General features: G+C 46.7%; 1 protein-coding gene across 1 annotated transcript in view; it reads right to left on the bottom strand.

Moving 5' to 3' along the window:
- MYO16 (myosin XVI) overlaps positions 1 to 24903 on the bottom strand; it is a 527889-nt gene that overhangs the window by 94449 nt on the left and 408537 nt on the right. The window contains exon 28 of the mRNA XM_042255055.2: positions 6668 to 6770. Within this exon, the coding sequence (XP_042110989.1) occupies positions 6668 to 6770 (103 nt within the window). The remainder of the gene's footprint in view (positions 1 to 6667; positions 6771 to 24903) is intronic.

The raw sequence follows: 24903 nt of genomic DNA, 5'->3' as shown, positions 1-24903 counted from the left end.
ACAGAGAAAGAGTAGTTTTATAGGCTATTTTCTAGCTTGTACTTGTGGTTGATTTACGAAGTGCTCCTCCAGTAATAAAACAAAGGCTATAAACCATTAATTTATTGTACTAATAAGAGCCAAGGGCCCTAATACAATTGTCTCGTCTTCGAAGATGTAAAGAAAGTGGAGCATGTTTAAAACTTGAACAGTTTCTTGCTCGCTCTTTTATCTTTTCTCTACTGGACTATTTTAGATTAATGAAAATAATAAATCCTTCATCCAACTGATTTTATTTAATGTTATGGTAAAATGTTAATCTTGCAATTCTCAGCACTGTCAGAGTGAATCCTTGCAGGGCCATATATTTCAGAAAGACACGCGGTGGAATCTAGGCCATGCCTTACGTGAGAGGATGTGGAGGATGAAACCTACCTCAGAGGAAGCTGATGCAGAAAACAATGACTGTGATTGCTCTGGTAGTGAATAAGCACAAACAGGGAGAGTGGACTTCACTGAATTTGGGGTTTGCTTTCTTCTAGTTCTTTTGGTGTCTCTCTCTTTTTTTCTTCCTTAAACTACATTTTTAAAAATTTTTACTGGAGTTTAGCTGCTACATTTTTTTTTTCTTTAGCCATGGACTTTATTGTTTGAATATTTGCAATTATTATTCTATACACAAACGTTAATTTCTTACAAAACTCTGTATTCCATATTGCTAGGTCACTTCACTCTGCATTTTATGTCACATTTCCATCAAGAACTATTTCCCCAAATCACAGTCTGCCTGATTGTGTGTTATTGTTGTTCAGTTGCTAAGTTGTGTACGACTCTGTGATGCCATAGACTAGCCTACCAGGCTCCTCTGTCCATGGGATTCTCCAGGCAAGAATACTGGAGTGCGTTGCCATGCCCTCCTCCAGGGGATCTTCCCAACCCAGGGATCGAACCCGCGCCTCCCGCATTGCAGGCAGATTCTTTACTTCCCGTCTGTGCCACCTTGAGCAAGTCATCGGGAGCCCTCTTGTGTCTGACTCCCCATCCTCATGGCATTAGAGAATGCAGGAAGTCTCCCTGAGGTTATCATCTCAGCTTCTCCTTCCACGATGTCCTGTGACAGGCATCGCACGGAACGCCTTTGCTTGTCCACGAGGCTCCCCTCACCCCAGAGTCCTAGAACTGTCTGGAAGGACAGTAAAAGCCGTCGGTGTGGAAGCCTTGCCAAGTGGGGGGCTGCACAACACCCTGGTGCCCCTGAACAGAGAGATCCGTTTCTCTCTTCATCACCCTCCAGATGGCTTGAAAATGAATATAGCATTCAAAGAACTACACAGAAGACAGCATCCCCTACCCAGTTGATTCATATAAAATGTGTGAAAATCAGATGATACCATTTATTTTTCCACTTAGAATTAGTTTCAGAAGTTTCCCCCTTTACGGAAGTGACATAGCATGGCTAATACAGGCCTGCCCATCGCTGGTATATGGCTGTGAAAATCGGGCAGAAAAGGTTTGATAAATGAACACAGACTGGAGGGATTATTTTTAAAGGTAACTTTTAAAGTGGGACCGAATTAAAAATATATATATTTAAATAAATGAAATACCTGAATAATTTTTTAAAATACCAGATAGCAGAAAGTTAATAACTAGTAGCTTCATTTAACTTATTTTCAAAACAGTTTGATTGTTTTTCCCTCCACAAAAGAAGTAATCCATAGACTTTTTGTTTCATGAAGAAAAATACCTCTGGTGACACACAAAACCATCCTGGAAGTCAGTCCTGTAGAGTCTATTCGAATCATTTCAGGAAACTTCAATTGCTTTTTGAGCAACTTACTTAAATTCTGCTTTGAAATAAGGATAAAGCTCGTCCAGAGTGTTTTTAAAACTTGTCATGCACATGAACAAGAAACCGCCAAGCACTGATGCCTTTCTAGCTTCACAATTTTCCTTCACTTCTCATCAAGTTAAAACCACCTTCTATTAAAGCAGTGATGTTGATAATGTACAGCAAGCAATGGCAGGACTGAGTCTGCCCAAACTTGTGATGACCAGCTCAAATCCTATGAAGATTCCTTGGCGAAGTAAGGGCTGGTGGTGTGAACTACCAACAGGTTAATTGCTCTTTTGGAAACAAAAGTGCTTTAGGAAAAGCACTGTCCGTGTGACTTACAATTTTTTCATACATGCTTAAAATAATTAAATTGGCCCCATGCAATGTTCCACTTAAGCTAAATTTAGGTAGTGATTACAAATTCTAAAAATTATCTTTAATTACAGAAGTAACCTATGAATTCATTTCACCTTCTAAATATAGACATACGCTAAAATTCCATTTGACTCTCATCTCGAAACCATCCTTCAGATATCAGTGCTCTTAGGTTTCTGTGAATTATTCCAGATTTTAAAGATTCATATATGTTTGTGTATGTGGGTGAGTGCTTAGCCTCTAAGTCCTGTCTGCCTCTTTGCGACTCTGGACTGTAGCCTGCCAGGCTCCTCTGTCCATGGGATTCTCCAGGCTAGAATACTGGAGTGGGTTGCCATGCCCTCCTCCAGGGATCTTCCCAACCCAAGGATCGAACCTGAGTGTCTTACATCTCCTGCACTGGCAGGCGGTTCTTTACCACCATGCCACTTGAGAAGCCCACGTCTGCATATATAGAGTCGTTTGGTGGTTTCTTACCGACAAAGACTCATTGACCGGCTGGGCAAGTCTGCACCAAGCATATGCCTCTGAGATGCCCTTGCTGGAGACATGCAGTCCACAGGGTGGACACAGCCTCCTCAACACGCCTTACTCCACTGGTCGGGGACAGACAGGAGTGGCTCGGTAGAAGACAGGCTGGGTGACCTCAGGAGTGAGGACAAGAGCGAAGGACGGGGAGGCAGGAACACGGCCTGGCCACCTGCCTGCTGGGGGCGCTGCCACTTGGTTCAGCAGGATGGGTCTCTGCCTGCCTCTGCCCAAGGGGTCAAGGCGAGGTGAGCACTCCTGGGGTGGCACCTGGACCGTGGATGCTGGCCAGCCCTGTGGCATCCCTGGGTGCCTGGAGCAGCCAGGTCTCTGCTCTCAGACTAGAACGGACATTACACACCAGACAGGACCAAACATTTCCTCCCTTGAGCCCAGTTCCTCCTGCTCTCCCTTTTCTCCTCCTTCTTTTTCCTTAAGTCGGGACCCAGCCTCCCAAAGCCGTGGGTGTAGAAGGGTCAGGGGGCTGATGCTCACTTAAGACAGATTCCAATCAGAACTGGCAGCAATGGCAAGCAGCCAGCTTGTTTTATCTCCATCTACCGGGTGCATGAGAAACGGGAAAAAAAAAAGACACTAACTGCAGGAAGCAATCTGCCAGGCTCATCAAGGAACCTCCCGGTGCCTCTGATCAAAGCCCTGCTCTGGAAGCATAATCTGTGCCTTTCAAGTTCTGTCGTCCGAGTAAAGGGACTTTCAGTGGCTACATTAAAAGATACAGATCGGAGCGAGTGCAGCGGAAAGAACCCGCCACTGAACAGCCGGGTCTGGTCCTGCCAAAGGGCCTTCTGGCCGAGACGAAATATTCGCCCCACCTTGCATTTTGATCAGGAATCCAATCTCTACAGTGACTTCCTCACGTCTGTAGTCAGCTTATTCCTGTTCACTGCCTCCTTTCTTTCTGCCGCATGGCATTGTTCGCTATCAGGGTTAACTTGGATAAAGCAAAGCAAAATAAATAAAACATCCTCAGAGTTGTTGTAACAGACGTCCAGGATGAGAGGAATCATTGCTGATGAGATTTCAGAAATCCCAAGGCCTCGAGTACTGACTTCAATCCCACGGCTACATGAACAGCAAACAGCACACGCGGATCACTAAACAAACACACAGCGCTGATGGGAAGACGACTGTCTCCTCGTGTGCAACAGAAGCAGACCCCAGTGTTCAGCAGCACGTGCAGAATCGCTCTAATGTGCAAAAGAACAGGAGCGATGGAGCTAGAGCCCCCGTGCTGATGCTGTGAAGGTTTCCTGCACAGGTTGTGATGGCTGTCAGGGAGAGAGGAAGTGATCTCATAGGATCCTCAAGACCCATGAGAGCCACAGAAAAGACCCGCTTTTCAGTTCAGGGAATAGAATTTCTCGCTAACACTTCGTGCAGATTCACGCAGCCAAGGATGGCTCCAGTCTTCCTCTTCGAGCATCACTTCTAAGCGTATGGAGGAGAATAGCCATCAGTTTCATGGCTAACCACTCGGAGCCAGAGGATGCATAGGGCTGCTTCATGGAAACATATGTTGGCCTCTTAGCAATCCGAGGACCATGGTGCCTGAACAAAACCACCCATTATGACCGGCTGCTGATTCAAACATTTCTTATTTAATCCTCGTTCTTGTTAACCTCCCACAAGAGAGTGGTAACAACTTTGCCTGCAACTTTCAACGCGTTGCAAACAAACGCTTTACTTCTGAAACTGAGGGGTCTGGCTTTTTAGATAAGAAGTTAGCTGTTTGTTTTTTTTAATCATTTGCCTTCTGACTAGTACAAGAGTGAAATAGGAATACACTTTATTTCTCTAGAGTGAATAATTTGTCTTATAGCATAGAGAATATGAAAGGTTACGTCTTAGAGAAGCTGAAGAAAGCCACCTTTCCTAACTATTCAAGATGGAAGGCATAAACAAATACGATCTGCAGATGAATACGTTTCTTCTTTTCTTTGGCCTCCTTTAAGGAGATAAAAAAGCCAAGGAAAATAAATTAGTGTAATGAAATGGGAACTCTTCCCCATGTTTTGTTTTGAGGTACTTTTTCAAAGGCCCAGTGTGCGTGAGGTTCAGCGTCACACCATACCCAGTGGCAAAGTCAAAAGTGTCCTAGCACACGTGGGGAGAGGGACAGCTGCCTGGCTGCCCTGGGTTGTTCCCTGGGCCCCCTCCCTCCTTGTTTGACTCCAGACTCCAATCAGGTGTCTTGGAAGACCGAAGGCTGGTCAGGTGTTGTGGTTCCTGCCAGTCCCTCTCTTAGTGGAAGAATCTTCCCAGATTCCTCAACAACTCAAGGTTCTTTCTCAACATTAATAAAGTTGTTATCTGTGTTTGTTAAAGAGCAAAATGTAACAAAATCTTTGTGTTCTCTATTCACTTCTGTTCAATTGTTGTTCAGTCGCTCAGTCATGTCTGACTCTCTGCAACCCCATGGACTGCAGCATGCCAGGTCTCCCTGTCCATCACCAATTCCTGGAGTTTGCTCAGAAACTCATGTCCATTGAGTCGGTGATGCCATCCAACCATCTCGTCCTCTGTCGCCCCCTTCTTCTCCTGCCCTCCATCTTTCCCCAGACACTGGCTTAAAGTTCTGAGAGTGAGTCAGCTGAAATAACTTCACTCCCTCCAGCCTGTGGAACGGTTCTGCACGCGAGCCCCACGTCTGATGCCGCTGAGTCCTGCGCTGCTCGCTGACTTCACTCTCTGTTAGCAGCTCCTCCTTCCCCCTCCTTTTTTTATCCTGTCTTTTGGCACGGATGTGCATCTGTGCCTACTACAGGCTGTGTGCGCGTCCTCCTTCAGACCGCTATTTAAAGTTCAACTCCGTTATTAGTTAAAAAAGGGAAAGAACAGGAGATAGGATAATAAAGAAAGTGCTTGGGTGGCACCGACAATTAAACCGTTACTCATCCATGCTAAAATGCTAGGTTCTTGGTTCTTCACCATGGATGGGTGAGGATGCTGGTGTCACCCCAGGGCTCAACACCTGCCCTACCGACCCTGTCTTCCCCTTTCAGACACATCAGCTAGTCTGCACCGCCTCTTCGTGTCGTTTTGCACTAAAGCACCTTTCTTGGCCTCATCAGCCATCATACATTTTCCCTCAGAGACACTCTGCCTCCCCATCATCTCTAAAGATGAGGCTTATATCTGCTCCCCCGTAATTGTTCTGTTTTGCCAAAACTACCGGCTACTGCCTCCTGTGCAGGTTCAGATGCTTCACAGCTAGAAACTTGCAGGAATTCCTGGTGTCGAGGACCCCGACTCCCATCACTGCTCAGTTCTGTTCCTCAGTTCTTTTACATTTCACATTCCTCTTCCTGGCACTAGTCGAGGTGGCCTTCTGAGTTGCTTCAGGGATTAAACAAGATCCAGACTGCGCCTCTGGGTTTCTGAAGAGCACACTCCTGCTCCGTCTCCTGCTCCTTCCCCCTCTGGAAGCATGGCTTCCACGCCAGGGAACCCTGGGCTCCGTCAACCACCCCTGTTTTGGTTCCTCCAACTTCTCCCCTTTTAGACACTCCAGAAGGCTCTGCTGCCTATGTTGGGGTCTGAGATGCAGGCAAACTCGATCCTGAACTCCTCCCTGAGTCATAAACATTGGCTCCGGGCTTCCTTTGTCCTATGTTTGCTGATGAAACTGGTGAATCAGGGACTACGCTTGGCATCTGTCTTTGCCAAACACATCACAGCACTTTGGTTTTGCTGGTGAGTCTCAGGCAGCGGCAACCCACTCCAGTATTCTTGCCTGGAGAATCCCATGGACAGAGGAGCCTGATGGGCTACAGTCCACGGGGTCGGACACAACTGAAGCGGCTGAGCACACACACACACACACACACACACACACACACACACACACACTTGGGCAGCTCCTGCAATGACTCAGCTCACCTACTGGCAACCCTGACCTGCTCTGGTAGGAGCTTGGGGGTCACCCACCTGCCACCCAGGTAACGGGCAGTGCTTCAGGGCCAGCCGGCACCTCTCCTCAGCGGGCAGTGTCCTCTCGTTGCCAGGGAGGGTCTCGGCCAAGGGCCTGTACCTGCAAAAGCAGCGGGGACAGGAAAGCCATGAGTGAACTGGTCAAGCAAACGGCTTTCTTCAGCAGTGTTGCCTTTGTTACCCAGTTTTCAAATCCTTCCCCGTTCTTACTTTGCCCTCTGTGCCCTCACACCGCTGTGTGTCGCGCATCTCACCCTGGATCACTTGGAACAGCCCTTGCCCTTTACATGGATGTGACTTTAAAAGGAACCAAATATACTTCTTAGTCCTCTAGCGTACCTTTAATATTACCAAGAGAGATGCAAACCATTTATCAAAAGCGCGTTCGAAGAGAAAGAATACGAACTTATTAGTTCTCATTTAGATTTTTAGAATACTCTTAAAATACACCATTTAAGATATTCCAACATTCTTTATCAATGTTTGAGAGTGAATCTAGATGTAGTTAGAATCTATAGTAAAGGAAGACCAAAGCGCCCAGAAGCCTTACATAAGTGAGGAGCAGAGAAGTGCCCTCCCCATAGAGTGGAGACCGAGTGCTTTAAATCTTCTAGAGGGACCTTTTATTTTTGGAAAATTCCTCCAAATAATTAAATTTCACTCTCTGGCTGAAATTCATGGCTATATAAAGTTTTCCTCTGGGTTTGTAAAAAAAAAGGTCTTTAAAGATTATATGACCCATTTAAAAAAAAAAAAAAAAGGATGCAAAGGCATTTAACCTGGCATACAAGCAACACAGCGTTAGGAGAAAGGGGAGGGGCGGGGCGGGGAGGACGACGCGGGGAGGATGAGCACAGGAGGAAGGAGAGGAACACAGGGCGGCATCTGGTGTGTTTATAACCCTCACGTTGGGCCACCCTGGGAACTTACTGCCGATCAGTAAATCACCGCAATTCTCTGTCAGTTTCTGTGGAACATCTTAGCTTTCCATCTCAAGTTTGTTGCAGCAAATCTGGCATCTTCTAAAAGGTGGTCTGCTTCCCGAGGGAAACAATGAATCCCCTGCACCTTTGGCTGCCCACCCCCCTCCACCCTCCCCGACCCGAGCTGGACGTGTCCCGCTGGCGGTCACGTGGGCATGCTGTCACCCAGTCATGTCCGGTGCTTTGCGACCCCGTGGACTGTAGCCCGCCAGGCTCCTCTGTGGATTTTCCAGGCAGATTCTGGAGTGGGTGGCCACGCCCTCCTCCAGGGGGTCTTCCTGCCCCAGGGGTTGAACCCATGTCTCTCAGGTCTCCTGCATTGGCAGGCGGATTCTTTACCCCTAGAGTCACCTGGGAAGCCCCGCTGGCAGCCACGCCACTTCTTCATTTCTGCAGGCACAGAAGAGAAACCAGGGTGTCCACTGTGTGGGCTCGGGGCTTGGGGGCAGGGCAGCAGGAGCTACGGATCTGGGGCACAGCGTTACCCCTGAGAAAACACACCTGTGTGACCTTTCCAACAGCAGACTTTCGTTTCCTCTCTAAAATCCTTTTAGCGCTGTCCCCCACAACCCACCACTTTATCTGCCCTGGACTGAGCATCGTCATCGTCCTGCTAGCCACGAGTCAGGCAAAATAAATATGGCTGCATCAGCAACATCCCTTCCCTCTCAAACCTAGATTTTTGCTCATGTATTAACTCAGGGCACAGAAGGGGGTAAAAACAGCAGCAGAGGCTGAACACGCATTTGGAGTGCCAGGGGCGAGGCTCTGAAAGCTCCCGCTCATCGTTTTGATCACACCGAATGGTCTAAGACGATCTGTCGATGATATTCAGTGATTATTTTTCCTTTTTTTAAAATAAGAGGCAAGAATATGCTTTCCTACCCAGTAGGCACTAGACTTGGTATCTGCTGTGTTTTTTTTTTTTTTAAGCTGGTCTTATTGTGGTTGCTGCAGAAGAGAAGAGGGCCTTTCCAGGCTGGCACAGAGCAGAGGAATCAGGGATAACAGAGGTTGTGTGTGGGGGCTTGGGAAGCAGGAGGAAGCTGCAGGGGGCAGTGGAGGGACCACCTGAAGGTGATGGGCATTCCCCAGAGATGCTGGCACATGACCTGAGGGCATCAGGGGGCCAAAAGGGATTATGCGTTACCACGTTCGAGGGGTTCAAAGGTGAGAACGAACATAACTGCATAATGTTTCTGAATAGGAAAGAAACTGGACTGGGGACCTAAACCCAGACTCAGGTTTCAGCTTTGCAGCGACTTGCTGTGAGGTCCTTGGCAAGACACTGAGCAGGAATTCTCCCTCTCTCGGTACTGCACCTGCGTGCTTCTCAGGATGTGGTACAAATTCTATGTTGTGCTATAAAGGTGAATCCAATTTTTATCTGTCCTCGAAGTGTGTGATCTTCCCCAGGGCACTGGGTCATCTCTGCACATCGCATGGTGTCTACAGAAATGTCTATGTGTGGAGAAAGTAACTAGTGGGTTGGCCAGAAAGTTCTTTGAGGTTTTCCCGTGAGGTGGTATGGAAAAATCCAAAGGAGCTTTGTGAGCAACCCGAGCAAGGATGGGAGGCCAAGAAGCTGGGCTGGAGGAGTGGAGGACAGGGAAGAACGTTTCTCGAGCACCAAACAAGTGCCAGGAATTTTCACCTGCTGCTTCCCACGCTCCTCGAAGGTGCAACACGTCTGGATGACTGCCCTCTTTCGACAGTGAGAAGCTGATGGTCACGGAAATGAAATCCCTTGCCCAAGTTGACATGGATGATGTTGAATTGTGTCTTCCCCCAACCCTCCGCTGCCCTGAATAGATAGATGGCTCAGCAGGTAAAGAGTCTATCTGCAGTGCAGCAGACTCAGGAGACACAGGTCCAGCCCTGGGGCAGGAAGACCCCCTGGAGAAGGAAGCGGCACCCCACTCCAGCATCCTTGCCTGGAGAATCCCGCGGACAGAGGAGCCTGGCGGGCTGGTAGCAAAGAGGCAGAGACCGCTGATGACTAAGCACAGCACAGCGGATACATGGGTGTGACCCGATCTGGAAATAGGCTTGAAGGACGCAATGCAGTTAGGATGACGGCAGCAGGCAGGGCCCGAATCCCACAGGACTGGTGTCCTGGCAAGAGGCAGAAATGCAGCGTGAGGACAGAGCCACAGGGAGGACACCACTTGGCGAGGGAGGCGGGAGTGGGGTGATGCAGCTGAAAGGACTGGGGGGCCACCCCCAAAGCTAGAGCAGGCAAGCAAGGGCCCCAGAGGGCTGGGCCCCACTGGCGTCTCCGGAACTGTGAGAGAGTCCGTTTCTGTGGCTCAAAGCCCCCCTGAGAGGCCTGACACAGACATGGAAGGGCCTGAGCTGGGACTGCACTGGGGTGGCCTGACTCTGGAGGCGGTATCTCCACCAGCGTCGGTTCGAGGCACGAAGGAAACCTCCCCAGCCCCAGGCGGTTCCAGAGTAAAAGGGACGAGACTGGGCACACACATCTGAAACGGCCAAACCCACGGGGCCACCGGTGGATGGGACTCTCAGAGACGGGACTCCTTGGTTCTCTGACCTCTGGGTGACTGAGCTTCCCTCTGGCAGTGAACTAAGCTCCTAATGAAACACAGACTCATTCAAACACCCAGGAAAATCAGTGCGTTCCCACCACTTAGTCGGTTACACAATGAAACGAAATCACTCACATAATCTCTTTATTCTTCTATAATTGTCTCATTCTGGAACTCTGCTAATTATCACGGAGAATGGAATTGACATAATTCAAGTATCTGAATACAGTATTAACAAGTCAGAACAAAAGTCTTAACACGCGGTGCCTTTCTCTTCTCGTTTTATATAGTCCTTTTGACACTTAAAGTGGTATAATTCTGACATTTCAACCGAAAAGACAAAAGCGTCATCTTAGACAGGGTGAGGGGCTCTATTTTAATGTAATTAAAAGCATCTTGTCTCTGGAATCTGAATGTCGCCTCTAGATGGAGTCGCGGGTCCACCCCTGCACTGAAGCTTGGCCTCCCGGAGATTGCCCATCCCAGACGGAATGGTAATGGCCACCGCAGAGCCGCACGCGGTCCTGAGCACAGGGGGTGGGGGTCTGGAGAAGGGGCTTCTCCTCCCTTGTTCCCACACATCCCTGGCCTCCGTGGTCCAGGAGGTGGTCACCTCCATCCAGCCAGGCTGACACCTGCCCTGGGCCCCAGAGAGACCAGCCAACCATAAGAAGTCAATGTCCACTCTTCCAACTGACCCCCTCCTGTCTCAGCCCCGTCTGGGATGAGAGACATGCCTGTTATCTAGTTCCATGTCCAGAATCGCATCCTCTGTTTCATTCATTCGGGCTCATTCAATCAACCAACCAAAACTGACTCAGCACAAAACAGATCCCAGGAACGCAGGGGGAAAGAAAACAGACAAGTGTGCCAGTCGCTCAGCTGTGTGTGACTCTTTGCAACCCCATAGGCTGTAGCCCGCCAGGCTCCTCTGTCCAGGGAACTCTCCAGGCAAGAATACCGGAGGAGTGGGTTGCCATTTCCTTCTCCAAGGGATCTTCCCGACCCAGGGATCGAACCCCGGTCTCCTGCGTTGCACGTGGACTTTACCATCTGAGAGCACACAACAGATTCCAGGAACACAGCAGGAAGCAAAACGGACAAAAGCCCTTCTATTTCATGATGGGAGACAGAGACTAGAAATGTAAACGAGGAAGGAGGTCAGATCCAAGAGAGATGGAGGAAACTGAGGCAGGGGAGGTTTCGGGGTGAGCAGATTCCTGCTCAGCAGATTCCTGCTGATCACCTGCTCGGGGGAACAGGATCCACACCGGGGGTGTGGGGTCCGGCAGCCCGGGGCGGGTCGTGTGCGCATGCTCAGAGAACCGAGGGGGCAGGGCGGCCGGTGCAGGTGGGAGGGTAAATGGAGGAGAGGGACCCAGAGGTAGCCACACGGGGGGACGAGGGCCCCCACGGGTGACGTGAAGGGCTTCATCTGGGACTCGGAGAGCCCTAGGGAGCAAGGCTGTGGGCAGATGAGCCACATTAGTGGACACCCAAAGAATCATCACGGCTGCGAGGCAGAGAGCAGGCTATGGGAATGCGCGGGGCCTGGGGAGAGCCTCCCAGGACGTGGCTCTTCCAAGCGGTGGGAACTGATAAACTCGGTCCATATTTGAGGCAGATCTGCCAGGCGTTGATGTGGATGGGAAAGAAAGAGAGGATGACCCCAAGTATCTTGACCGAGGACACTGAGGATGAAGCTGACATTGCCTGAGATGAAGTCTGGGAAGATGACTTATTTTCCTGGACGAACTCTCCACAAACAGAAGGAAACAGTCGTGCAGCTCAGGAGACCCAGAAGGGGCGTGGAGGCGAAACGCCCAAAGGAGGTGTGGACCAGATGCCACCAACGCCCCCGAACCAGACTTGGCGCCTCCCTGGCTGGCCATTCCTCAGCTGGGGCCAGCTTCTTTTCTGTCGGAGCCTTCTGCCTGTCTGGTCAGAAGGACCATGCAGGAAACTGGGTCTGTTTCCTTTATGATGCGGAACACTCGGGGTTCTCTTGGGGCTGAAAGCTAAAACCGCGTTAGACACGCCATCTGTCTCATGTCTCTTGTGAAATCTGTCTCTGATGACTTTCAACTTCCCCTTCCTCCTGGTCTACAAGCTCAATTCCCAGCGAGTTCTAGCACAGTTCAGTCAGTCAGCTCAGTCGCTGAGTCATATCCGACTCTTTGTGACCCCATGGACTGCAGCACGCCAGGCTTCCCCGTCCATCACCAACTCCCGGAGCCTACTCAAACTCATGGCCTATCACAGTTACTGAAAAATTTTACGGCGCCCATACTCATCATTAAGAGCTCTTTCTACATCAAGGATTCATGAAAACTCTCCTCGGTGCACTCACAGAATCCAGAAGATGATGATGGAAGAGTAACAGATGTGACTAGCACTGACAAAGTATACGTGAAAGAACCACATCACTGGTCCTTTCCTTCTGGGGCCTCTATATTCTAAGAGGGGTAGGTTGAAGTTGCAGTAACAGAGAAGAAGCTAACAATTAAGAAATGCAAAGTAGGATCTAAAGAAAGTGATGAAATAAATATTCCTCTTTTCAAAATGGGTTGTTCCTCCTGGTTTCAAGAATAATATTGAGATTCTGTCCCTCACGGTCCTAGAAACAAAGAAAGAGCTCATTCAGTAACTGTAGGCATCTGGTTAAACATTGTAATGACTCTTAGCTGACTCTCATGAAATTGTAGAATCACTGCCTTAGAAAAATACAAAGGATATATATTAAGCTAATGCTTAAAAAAAACTTAGATGCAATCTCCTGAAATCGTTTGTTGAATGTTCATTTCCTCTCTTCTTTCTCAAAGAAAATTCTTTCATGAAAGCTTCAGTCTCAAAACCCCTTAAAATTTAATTCTATTCAGCAAATATTCTCTGGGCACCTATTACGATACGCATACTCTGCCAAGGAATGCACTGGTCACCGAGTGAAGTCGCTCAGTCATGCCGAAATCTTTGCAACCCCATGGACTGCAGCCCGCCAGGCTCCTCTGTCCCTGGGATTCTCCAGGCAAGAATAACTGGACTGGGTTGCCATTGCCTTCTCCAGGGGATCTTCCCAACTCGGATCGAACCCAGGTCTGCATTACAGGTGGATCCTTTACCAGGGAAGCCCAAGATGTGTTCTAATTACTGCATATGCTCAAAGACGAAACACGCCTTTTTCTGGCTAAAATGATATCTCCAGAACGATGTGATTTTTTTTAAAATTTCAAGACCTGATGATGGCATTTCTCTTATTAGGGACTTATTTTCATTGTTTCACTGAGAACAATGAAAGGATGTTTGAGGATTCCTGACCACTTCATTCTCCCAGAGAAAGGCCTGGATAATCCACAGGAAGGGGAAGATGGAGCTGCAGGGAGCTCGCCCTCAGGGGAAAGACGGGAGAAGACATCAGGTGAAGGAGAGTGTTTTGCTTCTTAGAGCCAAGGAAGAACGGCCTGACCTTACAGGCAGTGCTGGTAGAAATCTACAGATTCTACATTCTCCCCATGCTTATTTTTGTGTATTTCTGCTTTTCTCCGGGTTACCTTGTCCATTAATTTTTAGCTCCAGAACAATGAGCCTGCAGTTTCTTCTCTAACCATTCATTCCCTTGATATTTTTCACACAGGGCCCTGCGTGGTTTCTCTACCTGGCGTCCAGCACAAACGTAGCTATCTGGCGGGGGGGGGGGGGGAACAGGATGCATTTCGCCCCTTCTACGCACGTGCCTGGATTGCCATTTGCTCCGCGTATCCCTGCTCTCGCGGTAAATACAGTGCAGGTGCGGAAGGGTGATTTTCTAGCTATTTGGGGCTAATTTCCAGCATTCAGGAGGCTGAGTGGTGGGTTGAGGGTAACAGCTGCCTAGCAACGGGGCTGACATACATCATGAAAATAGTGAGAAGTACGAAGATGAGGGAGCACAAGTGGGCTTGAGAGAGAAATAAAATCCATCTCAGCGTGGAGGCTGCGGGGAGGATGAGAAGCAGAGATGAGACACACACAGAGAGGACTCGCACAAGTGCTTTCCAGCTGAAGAGGATCACTTGTTCTTCCTTTTAAAGAAAAGGATGCGAAAGCAAAGAGAGAAAGTTGTCCAAAAAATCCTCTAGTTCACACAAAAATCTGTGTTCAGTGTTGCCTGTTCCCCTTTCTCTTCTTCTGTGACATTTAAGGTTTACAAGTCCTTACAAGTCCCTTCTCGGGCTGTAGATTGGTCTGAGCTTTATCAAGGGGTGGCCCGTGTGCTGGGTGGGCTCTGCCTTTTGCCACCCCCCAGGCCCACCCTGCAGAACAAAGCCTGAGACGCTTATCGGATCACGTGGAGCTTTTCCCACCTGCACCAGCCCCCCTTCTACCAGCTCCCACGACCCTCTGCATTGAGCCGATCGAACCACTTCCGCCCCCCTCATTTCTCTGCCTCTGCTGCGCCCAGTGGCTGGACCTCCTCAGCCTGAAAGCTTCCAGTGGGCTCCCCTCCCTCCCCTCCTCGGCCTCCACTCAGCTTGAGAGGATAAAGGTAACCATGGTACAGATGAATGGATAAATGAGGAGTATCAGCAACAGAAAATGGCAAGAGCCAGACGCCATGCTACTGCCTTCAACGCCGAACCTTACAAATCAAGGCTGCTTTCTCCTCTCTGTCTCCTTTTCATTAGCTGGGGGTACTGCTCTTGTGGCGATTATTTTAATAACATTATTCGGCACTTGTCTTAATGTCATCACATACATATTTACTAGGCATTGATCTGTTACAATTCTCAAACACAGCATTCAAAATTCAAACTCAGGGCCTGGCTTGTGCGTCATGGCTGGCGGAGATTCAGACGCACGAGAAAGGAGATAACACGAAGGAGACGAGGGGTTCTGGGCCAGCTGAGGGCCTGGGCGAAGCCCTCTCCCCTTCCCCTTTTGGTGTGAGTTCCACCGAAGGTGTGCTCCATCCCTTGGCTGTGATCACTAAGGCGTCTACTGGCTGCAGCCTCTGAGCAGCTGGCAGGGCGAAGGCAGCAGGTCCCGTGGACCCCAACCGAAGAAGCAAGTCCGAGATTCTAACCACTTCCTTGGAAGCGTCTCCCCCTTCATCCTGTGGCCACGCAGCCCGCCTGGAGATGCTGCCTCAGTCCTGTGGTGTCCATTTATGCAAGACATGTAACTAAGCCAGAGGTTCTCTTCCGGACAATATGGGAGCCAAATAATAATAATAAAAAAGAATGTGAAAATCTACCTTGGCCCCTGGGACTAAGCCAGTGTACCAATCTGCAGATAAAAAATGAGTTCAGAGCGTCTGCCTAGAATTTACATGACAATGCTCGCAAGTTCTCTGACTTCAAGCCGGCCCCACCATCTCATCTGAACTGCACAACAGAACGATAGCTGGTTTTTCAGTAACAGGATGGAAGTGAAACACTTGTAAGTGTCCTGATGTGAAATACACACCGGGTTCCGTTTCCTGAACAGTCTGTGCCTCAGGGCATCTTTTCTTGGTCAGGTTTGTGGGTTCAACATGGCCTGAGTTTATCTTTATATAGAGAATACCCACCCGTGTACACACCACACTGCAGGGTCATCTACTATGGGGACATTCAAAGCTGGGATTTGTGATGGAGCTGAAATAACCATTGAGGCCAGGAGGCCAGCCTGTCGTTTTCCGATCTCTTCACACATGGCCAGGAGGATGCTGAGCACTGTTGGTGGATGGGGAGGCTGCAGGGCTCCATCCTGCCCCCTCATCCACGTTCTGCAGAATGTACTGGCTGAGCCATAGCCTGTATTTATCAGGTACTAGAACAGCTTGTCTCCCTAAACTGAAAAGAACAGCTGTTCATTTGCTGTTTAAGCCGAAATGAGAGTCCTCTCTAAGCTTTGTGGCTTAAGTAAAATTACCTCTTCCCTAAATCAATTTACTCCCTAATCAAACATCCACTGGGGTCAGTCTGACCTCTTGTGCTTGAGTAGGAACAGGAAGCCGAGGCAGGTTGGTTTACTTGTTGGAGATATTTGTTGCTTTAGTTGTTGTTTCTCTGAGCAGTAGAGAGTTGTTTCTCTCCCTACTTAACAGAGAAGGCGCTTCTTGAAAATGGCTGAAGCATTTTATGGAGATTGGTGGCGAATGCCCGTTATTTTATGATTTCAATATGTTTATGTCGAGTTCATATACTGAATTGAGTTACTAACAACCAGAGAAACCTGCTGCTCTGAATATCACTGTTATTACAATTGGTTAGCAGATCATGAAGAGGAATGAACTTATTCTCATCTCTGAAGGAGCAGCCTGGCGCTGAAACAAGCTCTCACGATTCCCACAGCGATGAAACTCTCTTCTGAATGTCTACTGTAGAAAGTGCGTAATTCGGTATCTGAACCCAATTATGTTTGCTAACTTTGGAAAATATTAATTATCTAAAAAATGCCTTATTGAAGTGTGTGCATATTTAATGCATTCACTGGGTGAGTCTGGAAATCACTGTACCTCTGTGAAATGACCGCAGCTATGAAATTAAAAGATGATTGCTCCTTGGAAGAAAAGTTTCAACAAACCTAGACACTGTATTTAAAAGCAAAGACATTTCTTTGCCAACTAAGGTCCATATAGTAACACTATGTTTTTTTCCAGTAGTCATGTATGGAAGTGAGAGTTGGACCATAAAGAAGGCTGAGTGCCTAAGAACTGATGCTTTCGAACTGTGGTGTTGGAGAAGACTTTTGAGAGTCCCTTGGACTGCAAGATCAAATCAGTCAATCCTAAAGGAAATCAACTCTGAATACTCACTGGAAGGACTGATGCTGAAGCTGAAGCTCCAACACTTTGACCACCTGTTGCAAAGAGCTGACTCATTGGAAAAGACTCTGATGCTGGGAAAGACTGAGGGCAGGAGGAGAAGGGGGTGACAGAGGATGAGACGGTTGGATGGCATCATCGATTCAATGGACATGAGTTTGAGCAAACTCTGGGAGCTGATGAAGGACAAGGGAAGCCTGACCTGCTGCCATCCATGGCGTCTCACAGAGTGGGACACGACCTAGTGACTGAACAACAAGTGTGAAACCATCGCCACCATGAGTGCCATAAACACAGCCATCACCTCCAGAAGTGTCCTCTGGGCTTCTAAAGTTTCGTTTACTTACTTACTTGTGCTATGAACATTCACATAAGATTTACTCTCTTGGCACATTTTTAAGATAACGAGAGAGCGCCAATAACTACAGGCGCAGTGCTGCACACGGACCCCCAGGGCTTGTAAACCTTGCAGAGCGGAAACTCTGTCTCCTTGACCATCCCCTCCCTGTTCGCCCCTCCCTCCACACTTTGGCAACCACCACCCCACTCCCTGTTTCTGTGGTTTTTGACTACTTCAGAGCCTCACATAAGTGAGACCATACAGCATCTGTCCTTCTGGGTCTCGTTTATTTCACTCAGCATCACGCCCCCAGGCTCATCTATGTCGTCACCAAAGCAGTTCACCAAGCAGAACGTCCTTTATTTTTAAGGCTTACATACAATGGGATATACACATTGTATGTAAGTACCATCCAAAAAAGTATTAATTTTAAAATACATCATGTAATCAGACTGAGCAACTGAACAACAAGTTCTTAACTGTCCAAAGAGGAAATACAGATGGACAACAGGCACATGAACAGATGTTCAACATCACTAAATATCAGGGAAAAGCAAATCAAAACCACAATGAGATATCACCTCACGGTGGTCAGAATGGCTGTTATCAAAAAGTCTACAAATAACAAATATTGGTGAGGACGTGGAGAAAAGGGAACCCCTATACATTGTTGGTGGGAATATATAGGTTTGTGTGGCCCATATGGAAAACAGTACAGGAGTTTCTCAGAAAACTAAAAATAGAACTGCCAGATGACTCAGCAATTCCGCTCTTGGGTACATATCCAAAAACACAAAACCAAAAATTTGAAAACACACTATTTGAAATGGCAGAAGGCATGGAAACCACCTCAGTGTCCATGAACAGATGTGTGCAGAAAGATGTGGCACACACACACAGTGGAATGTTATTCGGTCATGAAAAAGAACGAAGCCCTGCCATTTGCTGTAGCATCGATGGACTTGGAGGGCGTTATGCTGAGAAAATATGTCAGATGGACAAAGATAAATGCCGTGCGACACTGCCTATGCATGGAATCTAAAAATTACAACAAGCTAGTGACTATAACATAAAAGAGGCAAGTTCATAGATGCAGAGAACAAAGTTTTACCAGTGGGGGGAGGGGCGATATAGGGGGGAGGGGAGGAGAGATTTTGTAATAACTGTAAATGCAAGGCAGCCTTCAAAAATTATATGAAAAGAAAGAAGAGAAACTAAAAAAAAAAAAGGACAAAATTGACATTTGCATTGTGGTGAGTCATGGAAAATTAGCAAATAGTAAATTCTAATGATAGTTAACTGAGTTGTCATCTTGAGCCAAGAAATGTAAGTAATGTACATTTTTAAGAACACAGGATCAAAATGCTACACTTTACATCTAATTTCTTTCCTCTTCAATGGTGAACTCAAAGTTGCTCAGTTGTGTCCGACTCCTGGTGATCCCAAAGACTGAATTCACCAGGCCAGAATACTGGAGAGGGTAGCCGTTCCATTCTCTAGGGCATCTACCCAACCCAGGGATCGAACACAGGTCTCCTGCATTGCAGGTGGATTCTTTACAAGCTGAGCCACCAGGGAAGGCCAGGAATACTTCTCTGGGGGATGTTCCTGACCCAGGAATCGAACCGGAGTCTTCCGCATTGCAGGCAGATTCTTTACCAGCTGAGCTACCAGGGAAGCCTCCTCTTCAATGAGACACTTTAAATACAGACACGCCACTCTTGAAGGTTATAACAGGGATGCTTTGATAGTGAAGAGTAGCTTACACTTTTGAATTAGAACCCAGCACACCCACAGCTTGAGGGAAATAAGATGTGCATGTAATTGTCATATTAAATCTTGCTGACTTATTATTCCTACTTGAAGATATTGACTGAATAAATCCAAATGGTATAAGATGCACGCTGTTTGAGACATCTTCAACATTTAAGCATGCTTTGAATTAAGACATGTTTTGATGTCATGACGGGGGAGGGGATGGCCCTGGAATCTGGTGGTAGTTTCCAGGGATCCTGCTAACCACCCTACAGAGTGCGGGTCAGCTCACCATGACAAATAATGATCTCACCCCAAAGTGAATATGTTAGGCTCAACCCTCCCTTTGTCGGTGGCACTAGTGGTAATGAACCCGCCTGCCAATACAGGAGACGCGAGAGATGAGGGTTAGATGCCTGGGTCAGGAAGATCCCCTGGAGAAGGAAATGGCAACCTGCTCCAGCATTCTGGCCCAGGAAATCCCATGCCCAGCATAAGCTGGTGGGCTATAGTCCGTGGGGTCTCAGAGAGCTGGGCACAGCTGAGCACACAGGCACACACACATACGCACTGCCTTTGCAACATGACAGGAGCCGCAAGCAGCACGTGAGCAAACAGGGTGCTGTGCCCGATGACGCTTTCCCTAGTAACCAGGCCACCAACCGGTGTGGCCCGGGGGTCGTAGCTTGCCAACTCCTGATGCAGCATGAAGGGGAGGAAAACCACACCATCACACGGTTTCAAACATTTAATGCTGATTAGCTTCAGGGCAGCAGCTGAGTTTTGTGCCTAAAACACACAGTTCTTCCTTCCTCTGGGCTCTCATTCTGTCTGATGTACTCAGGCTCCTGCAATGAGAATATCCTCCCGGGACGCCTTCAGATGCTCTTGACCGCCTCCCTTTATTCAAATCCGATCCTTAGGTCTCTCTCCAAGTCTGGGGTTTTCTCCATGACCTCATGCAAGGAGCTCACTCGTCACCATCACCCAGGAGTCCTCTTGGAATTCTATCCTGTGGGGCCACAGGCTTCACTTCTAGGCTCCGACAACAACCCTGGTACCATCTCAACCTGGGAGACACGTCACACTTGGGCAAGACTGACTCATCTTTGTATCCTTAACACGTAGCACAGCCTCAGGTCATTGCAAGGAACTCAATATTAACTCTGATGAATAACTTTTATAGAGATGTCTTTGAGCACCCAAGCTTGTAGGTCTTTAGAGAATTCTTGGGTAAGATTTAGGGCAAGAAATAAAATAACTTTCAGAGGGAGATAAAGGACAGGCGTCATGTAATGTTGCACTTCGTTAGGTTGCATGCGTGATTGCTACTTAATATTAAATACTTCAATGAATGCTACATCTGCAGTTTCATAAGAAGACTTTTTTAAATGAAATGAATGAATGATATGAAAATCCTGAGGAAATAATATAATATAAATATATACTATATATACAATGTATTAATATATTTATGTATTTTTTATACACACACACATATATACACATTTCAAAGCCTGTGTTAACTAGCCTTTTTGTTTCTTAGAAACAGGTCGGTCGTTTCTAGTATTATATACGTATTCTATATTTTACTGTATATGTTATGTAAATTAGTCAGTTCAGTTCAGTCACTCAGTCATGTCTGACTCTTTACAACCCCATGGACTGCAGCACACCAGGCTCCCTTGTCCTTCACCACCTCCTGGATCTCACTCAAACTCATGTCCATTGAGTCGGTGATGCCATCCAACCATCTCATCCTCTTTCGTCCCTTCTCCTGCCTTCAATCTTCCCCAGCATCAGGGTCCTTTCCAATGAGTCAGCTCTTCGCATCAAGTGGCCAAAGTATTGGAGCTTCAGCATCAGTCCTTCAAATGAATATTCAGGACTGATTTCCTTTAGGACTGGTTGGATCTCCTTGAGGTCCAAGGGACTCTCAAGAGTCTTCTCCAACACCACAGTTCAAAAGCATCAATTCTTCAGTGCTCAGATTTATGGTCCAACTCTCACACCCATACATGACCACTGGAAAAACCATAGCTTTGACTAGGTGGACCTTTGTTGGCAAAGTAGTGTCTCTGCTTTTTAATATGCTGTCTAGGTTGGTCATAGCTTTTCTTCCAAGGAGTAAGCGTCTTTTAATTTCATGGCTGCAGTCACCATCTGCAGTGATTTTGGAGCCCAAAAAGTAAAGTCTGACACTGTTTCCATTGTTTCCTCATCTGTTTGCCATGAAGTGATGGGACTGGATGCCATGATCTTTGTTTTCTGAATGTTGAATTTTAAGCCAGTTTTTTCACTCTCCTCTTTCACTTTCATCAAGAAGCTCTTTAGTTCCTCTTGGCTTTCTGCCATAAGGATGTTGTTTCTGCCAATATCTGAGGTTACTGATATTTCTCCTGGCAATCTTGATTCCAGCTTGTGCTTCATCCAGCCTGGCATTTCGCATGATGTACTGCATATAAGTTAAGTAAGCAGGGTGACAATATACAACCTAGACATACTCCTTTCCCAATTTGGAACCATCCATTGTTCCATGTCTTGTTCTAACTGTTGCTTCTTGACCTGCATACAGATTTATTAGGAGGCAGGTAAGGTGGTCTGGAATTTCCATCTCTTTCAGAATTTTCCAGTTTGTTGTGATCCACACAGTCAAAGGCTTTGGTAATCAATGAAGCAGAAGTAGACATTTTTCTGGAACTCTCTTGCTTTTTCTATGATCCAACAGATGTTGGCAATTTGATATCTGGTTCCTCTGCCTCTTCTAAATCCAGCTTGAACATCCAGAAGTTCTCTGTTCATGTATTGTTGAAGCCTTGCTTGGAGAATTTTGAACATTACTTTGCCAGTGTGTGAGATGAATGCAATTTTGCAGTAGTTTGAACATTCTTTGGCATTGCCTTTCTTTGGGATTCCTCAATGGCACCCCACTCCAGTACTCTTGCCTGGAAAATCCCATAGATGGAGGAGCCTGGTAGGCTGCAGTCCATGGGGTCGCTAAGAGTAGGACATGACTGAGTGACTTCACTTTCACTTTTCACTTTCATGCATTGGAGAAGGAAATGGCAACCCACTCCAGTATTCTTGCCTAGAGAATCCCAGGGATGGGGGAGCCTGGTGGGCTGCCATCTATGGGGTCGCACAGAGTCGGACACGACTGAAGCGACTTAGCAGCAGCAGACCACTGAAATGGACAGCAATAGTACACAGTAAAGGCCAGAGGTATTTGCTTAAACCTTAACTTTTTGAGCCCTATTCTTGACCTGATAAATGGCTATGGCAATATTTGCATGCAATGGTTGCAAAGATCTGTGAGATAACATACGAGAAATGTAAGTAAAAGGTACTTTTAAAAAGCATATCTCCCTATCCTTGTTACTTATTAATTTTTGAAATGCTTTAAGGATCTTTTTATGTCTCAGAGTTTCCCTGGGTTAAATTGCTAGTAGGTCATCCATTAGAGAATGAGAAATTTCCTGTGAACTCATAAAATTCTACTGTGGGCAAAGCAGGTGAAACTTTTCTCTTAAAAGTCAAAGGTTTGTTTGTTTGTTTGTTTGTTTTGCATGGGATGGGGGGCAGAACATTCATAAGTCTATTTAGGGCCCTGCACATAAATATGCATTTCTGGCCATTTTGGTCATAGAAGCTTCCAAGCCATGAATTGCCCAAGAAAAAAGTCATCAGCTTCCTGGACAATTTCTAACGTGCTTAATTTTAGCTTAATTAAAATCCCATGCACATTCAAACAAATATAGTATTCGCCTCCACTTCCTATCCAAACTCTTGTCTAGCATCATTTTATAAAATACCAGCTGCTCTATGCTAATTTTTATTCAGAGATACAAGTATGTTTAGGAAAAACTGGTATACATAATTTGAAGATCAAAAGAGAAAAGCGTACCATTATCCAGACTATCAAGAATCACCTTTAAAATACACAAGCCTTCAAATAATAGCATTCATTTTAGGACGTTTTCTGTTGAAAGAAGAGATTACAGGTACTCACAAGCTAGCCCAGAGACAATTTAATAGAGAAACTTCCCATCTAGTAGGAAACCAATATAAAAAAATAAGTTTATAAATGTCTGCTTTCAGTCAAGATGGAGGAATAGGGGCCAGTATGATTCTCCCTCCTCGAACAATTTAAAACTGGACAACATGTGTGAAACAGTGGACCCTTGACAGGGAAGGGCAGCGACCCCTGAGAGACAGGAAACATGCGTGAGGGCCTGGGAGCCCCCTGCTTACGGCCTGGCCTGGGAAGGGGGGTCTGCAGTTAAAAGAGGAATCCCAGGTGATGCCTGAGGCTCTCCCTCGGGGCAGGAGATGGTGCTGGGAGACGAGGGCTGCCAAAGCAACTGGAATCCACAGCCCGAGAAGACAGGGCCACACCAGAGAAGAGGCCAGAGAGCCCCAGAGCTGCCCCAAGTCTTGAGCAGAAAAGCAATCACCGCATGCAAGGGAAGAAACCATCTATGCCCCGAGAAAGAACCACCCGCATGGAGGAGAGGAAACCACCCCCGCAACAAAGGGAGGAAGGGTGTAGGGCTCTTCCCATCAGCCAGAGTGAAAAATCCACAATTCATCAGGCACCAGAAAAAGAACTCAGTTGCTTTGCATCAGCTGTGTAAAACAATTAGGCCCAGAAGACACACTGATTTGGTTCTAACAAACAAAGCATGTAAGAGAAAACTCTAAACAACAAACTTTTTCCAAGTGACTTAACTGCTTTTTAGGCAAAATACAATATTTATTGAAATGAAAAATACCACCTGAAAAAGTCAAATTCATAACATTTGATATCTAATGAAAAATAATTATTAGAATATTGTCACAGACTCTGTAGATATTAAAAGTGTAGTGAGGGAATGTCACAAACAATTCTTTATGCTAATAGAAAAAGTTATCGATTTAAACAGTGCAACTCCTTAAAACTACAAATTGCTGAAATCCAACCAAGATGAACTAGGCAACAGGAATGTCCCTAGAACTATTAAATGAATTGAATTCATACTTAAAATTCTCCTAAATAAGAAATCTCCATACCTAAATGGCATATCTAGTAAATTCTACCAAATATTTAAAGAATGGGCTTCCTTGATAGCTCAGTTGGTAAAGAATCCACCTGCAATGCAGGAGACCCCGGTTCAAATCCTGGGTCAGGAAGATCCCCTGGAGAAGGGATAGACTACCCACTCCAGTATTCTTGGGCTTTCCAGGTGGCTCAGCTGGTAAAGAATCCACCTGCAATGTGGAAGACCTGGGTTTGATTCCTGGGTCAGGAAGAGCCCCTGGAGAAGGGAAAGGCTACCCACTCTGGTATTCTGGCCTGGAGGATCCCATGGACTGTATAGTCCATGGGATCATAAAGAGTTGGACGTGACACAGCAACTTTCACTTCACTTCATTTAAAGAATAATTAACACCAATTCATTGCAACCTTTTTCATGATGTAGAAGACAGGACACAATCTTGGAGAAAATGCCTGCTAATTAAATGCTTAATACATACGTGTCTTCAGAATCTATAAAGAACTCTAAAAATCGATGAGCATAGAGCAAAATTAGGCAAGACATCTGAACAGAAAATTCATCAGAGAAGATGGATGGGTAGCAAACATGCCCATGGGAAGGTGGTTGACACCGTTAGTCATTAGGGAAGTGCAAAGTAAACTCACAGTGAGACACTGGCTTATATTCATTAGAATGTCACACACGACGTGACTGATCACACCAAGAGTTGGAGAGGATGTGAGTAACTATAACTTTCATACCCTGCTGGTGGGAATACAAAATGGCATGACCATTTTGGAAAAGAGT

This window comes from Ovis aries, chromosome 10 (genome assembly GCF_016772045.2).
Source record: "Ovis aries strain OAR_USU_Benz2616 breed Rambouillet chromosome 10, ARS-UI_Ramb_v3.0, whole genome shotgun sequence".
In the NCBI taxonomy this organism is placed as follows: Eukaryota; Metazoa; Chordata; class Mammalia; order Artiodactyla; family Bovidae; genus Ovis; species Ovis aries.
The sequence above is the reverse complement of the archived record's forward strand: the minus strand, read 5'-3'. Positions and strand labels throughout refer to the sequence as shown.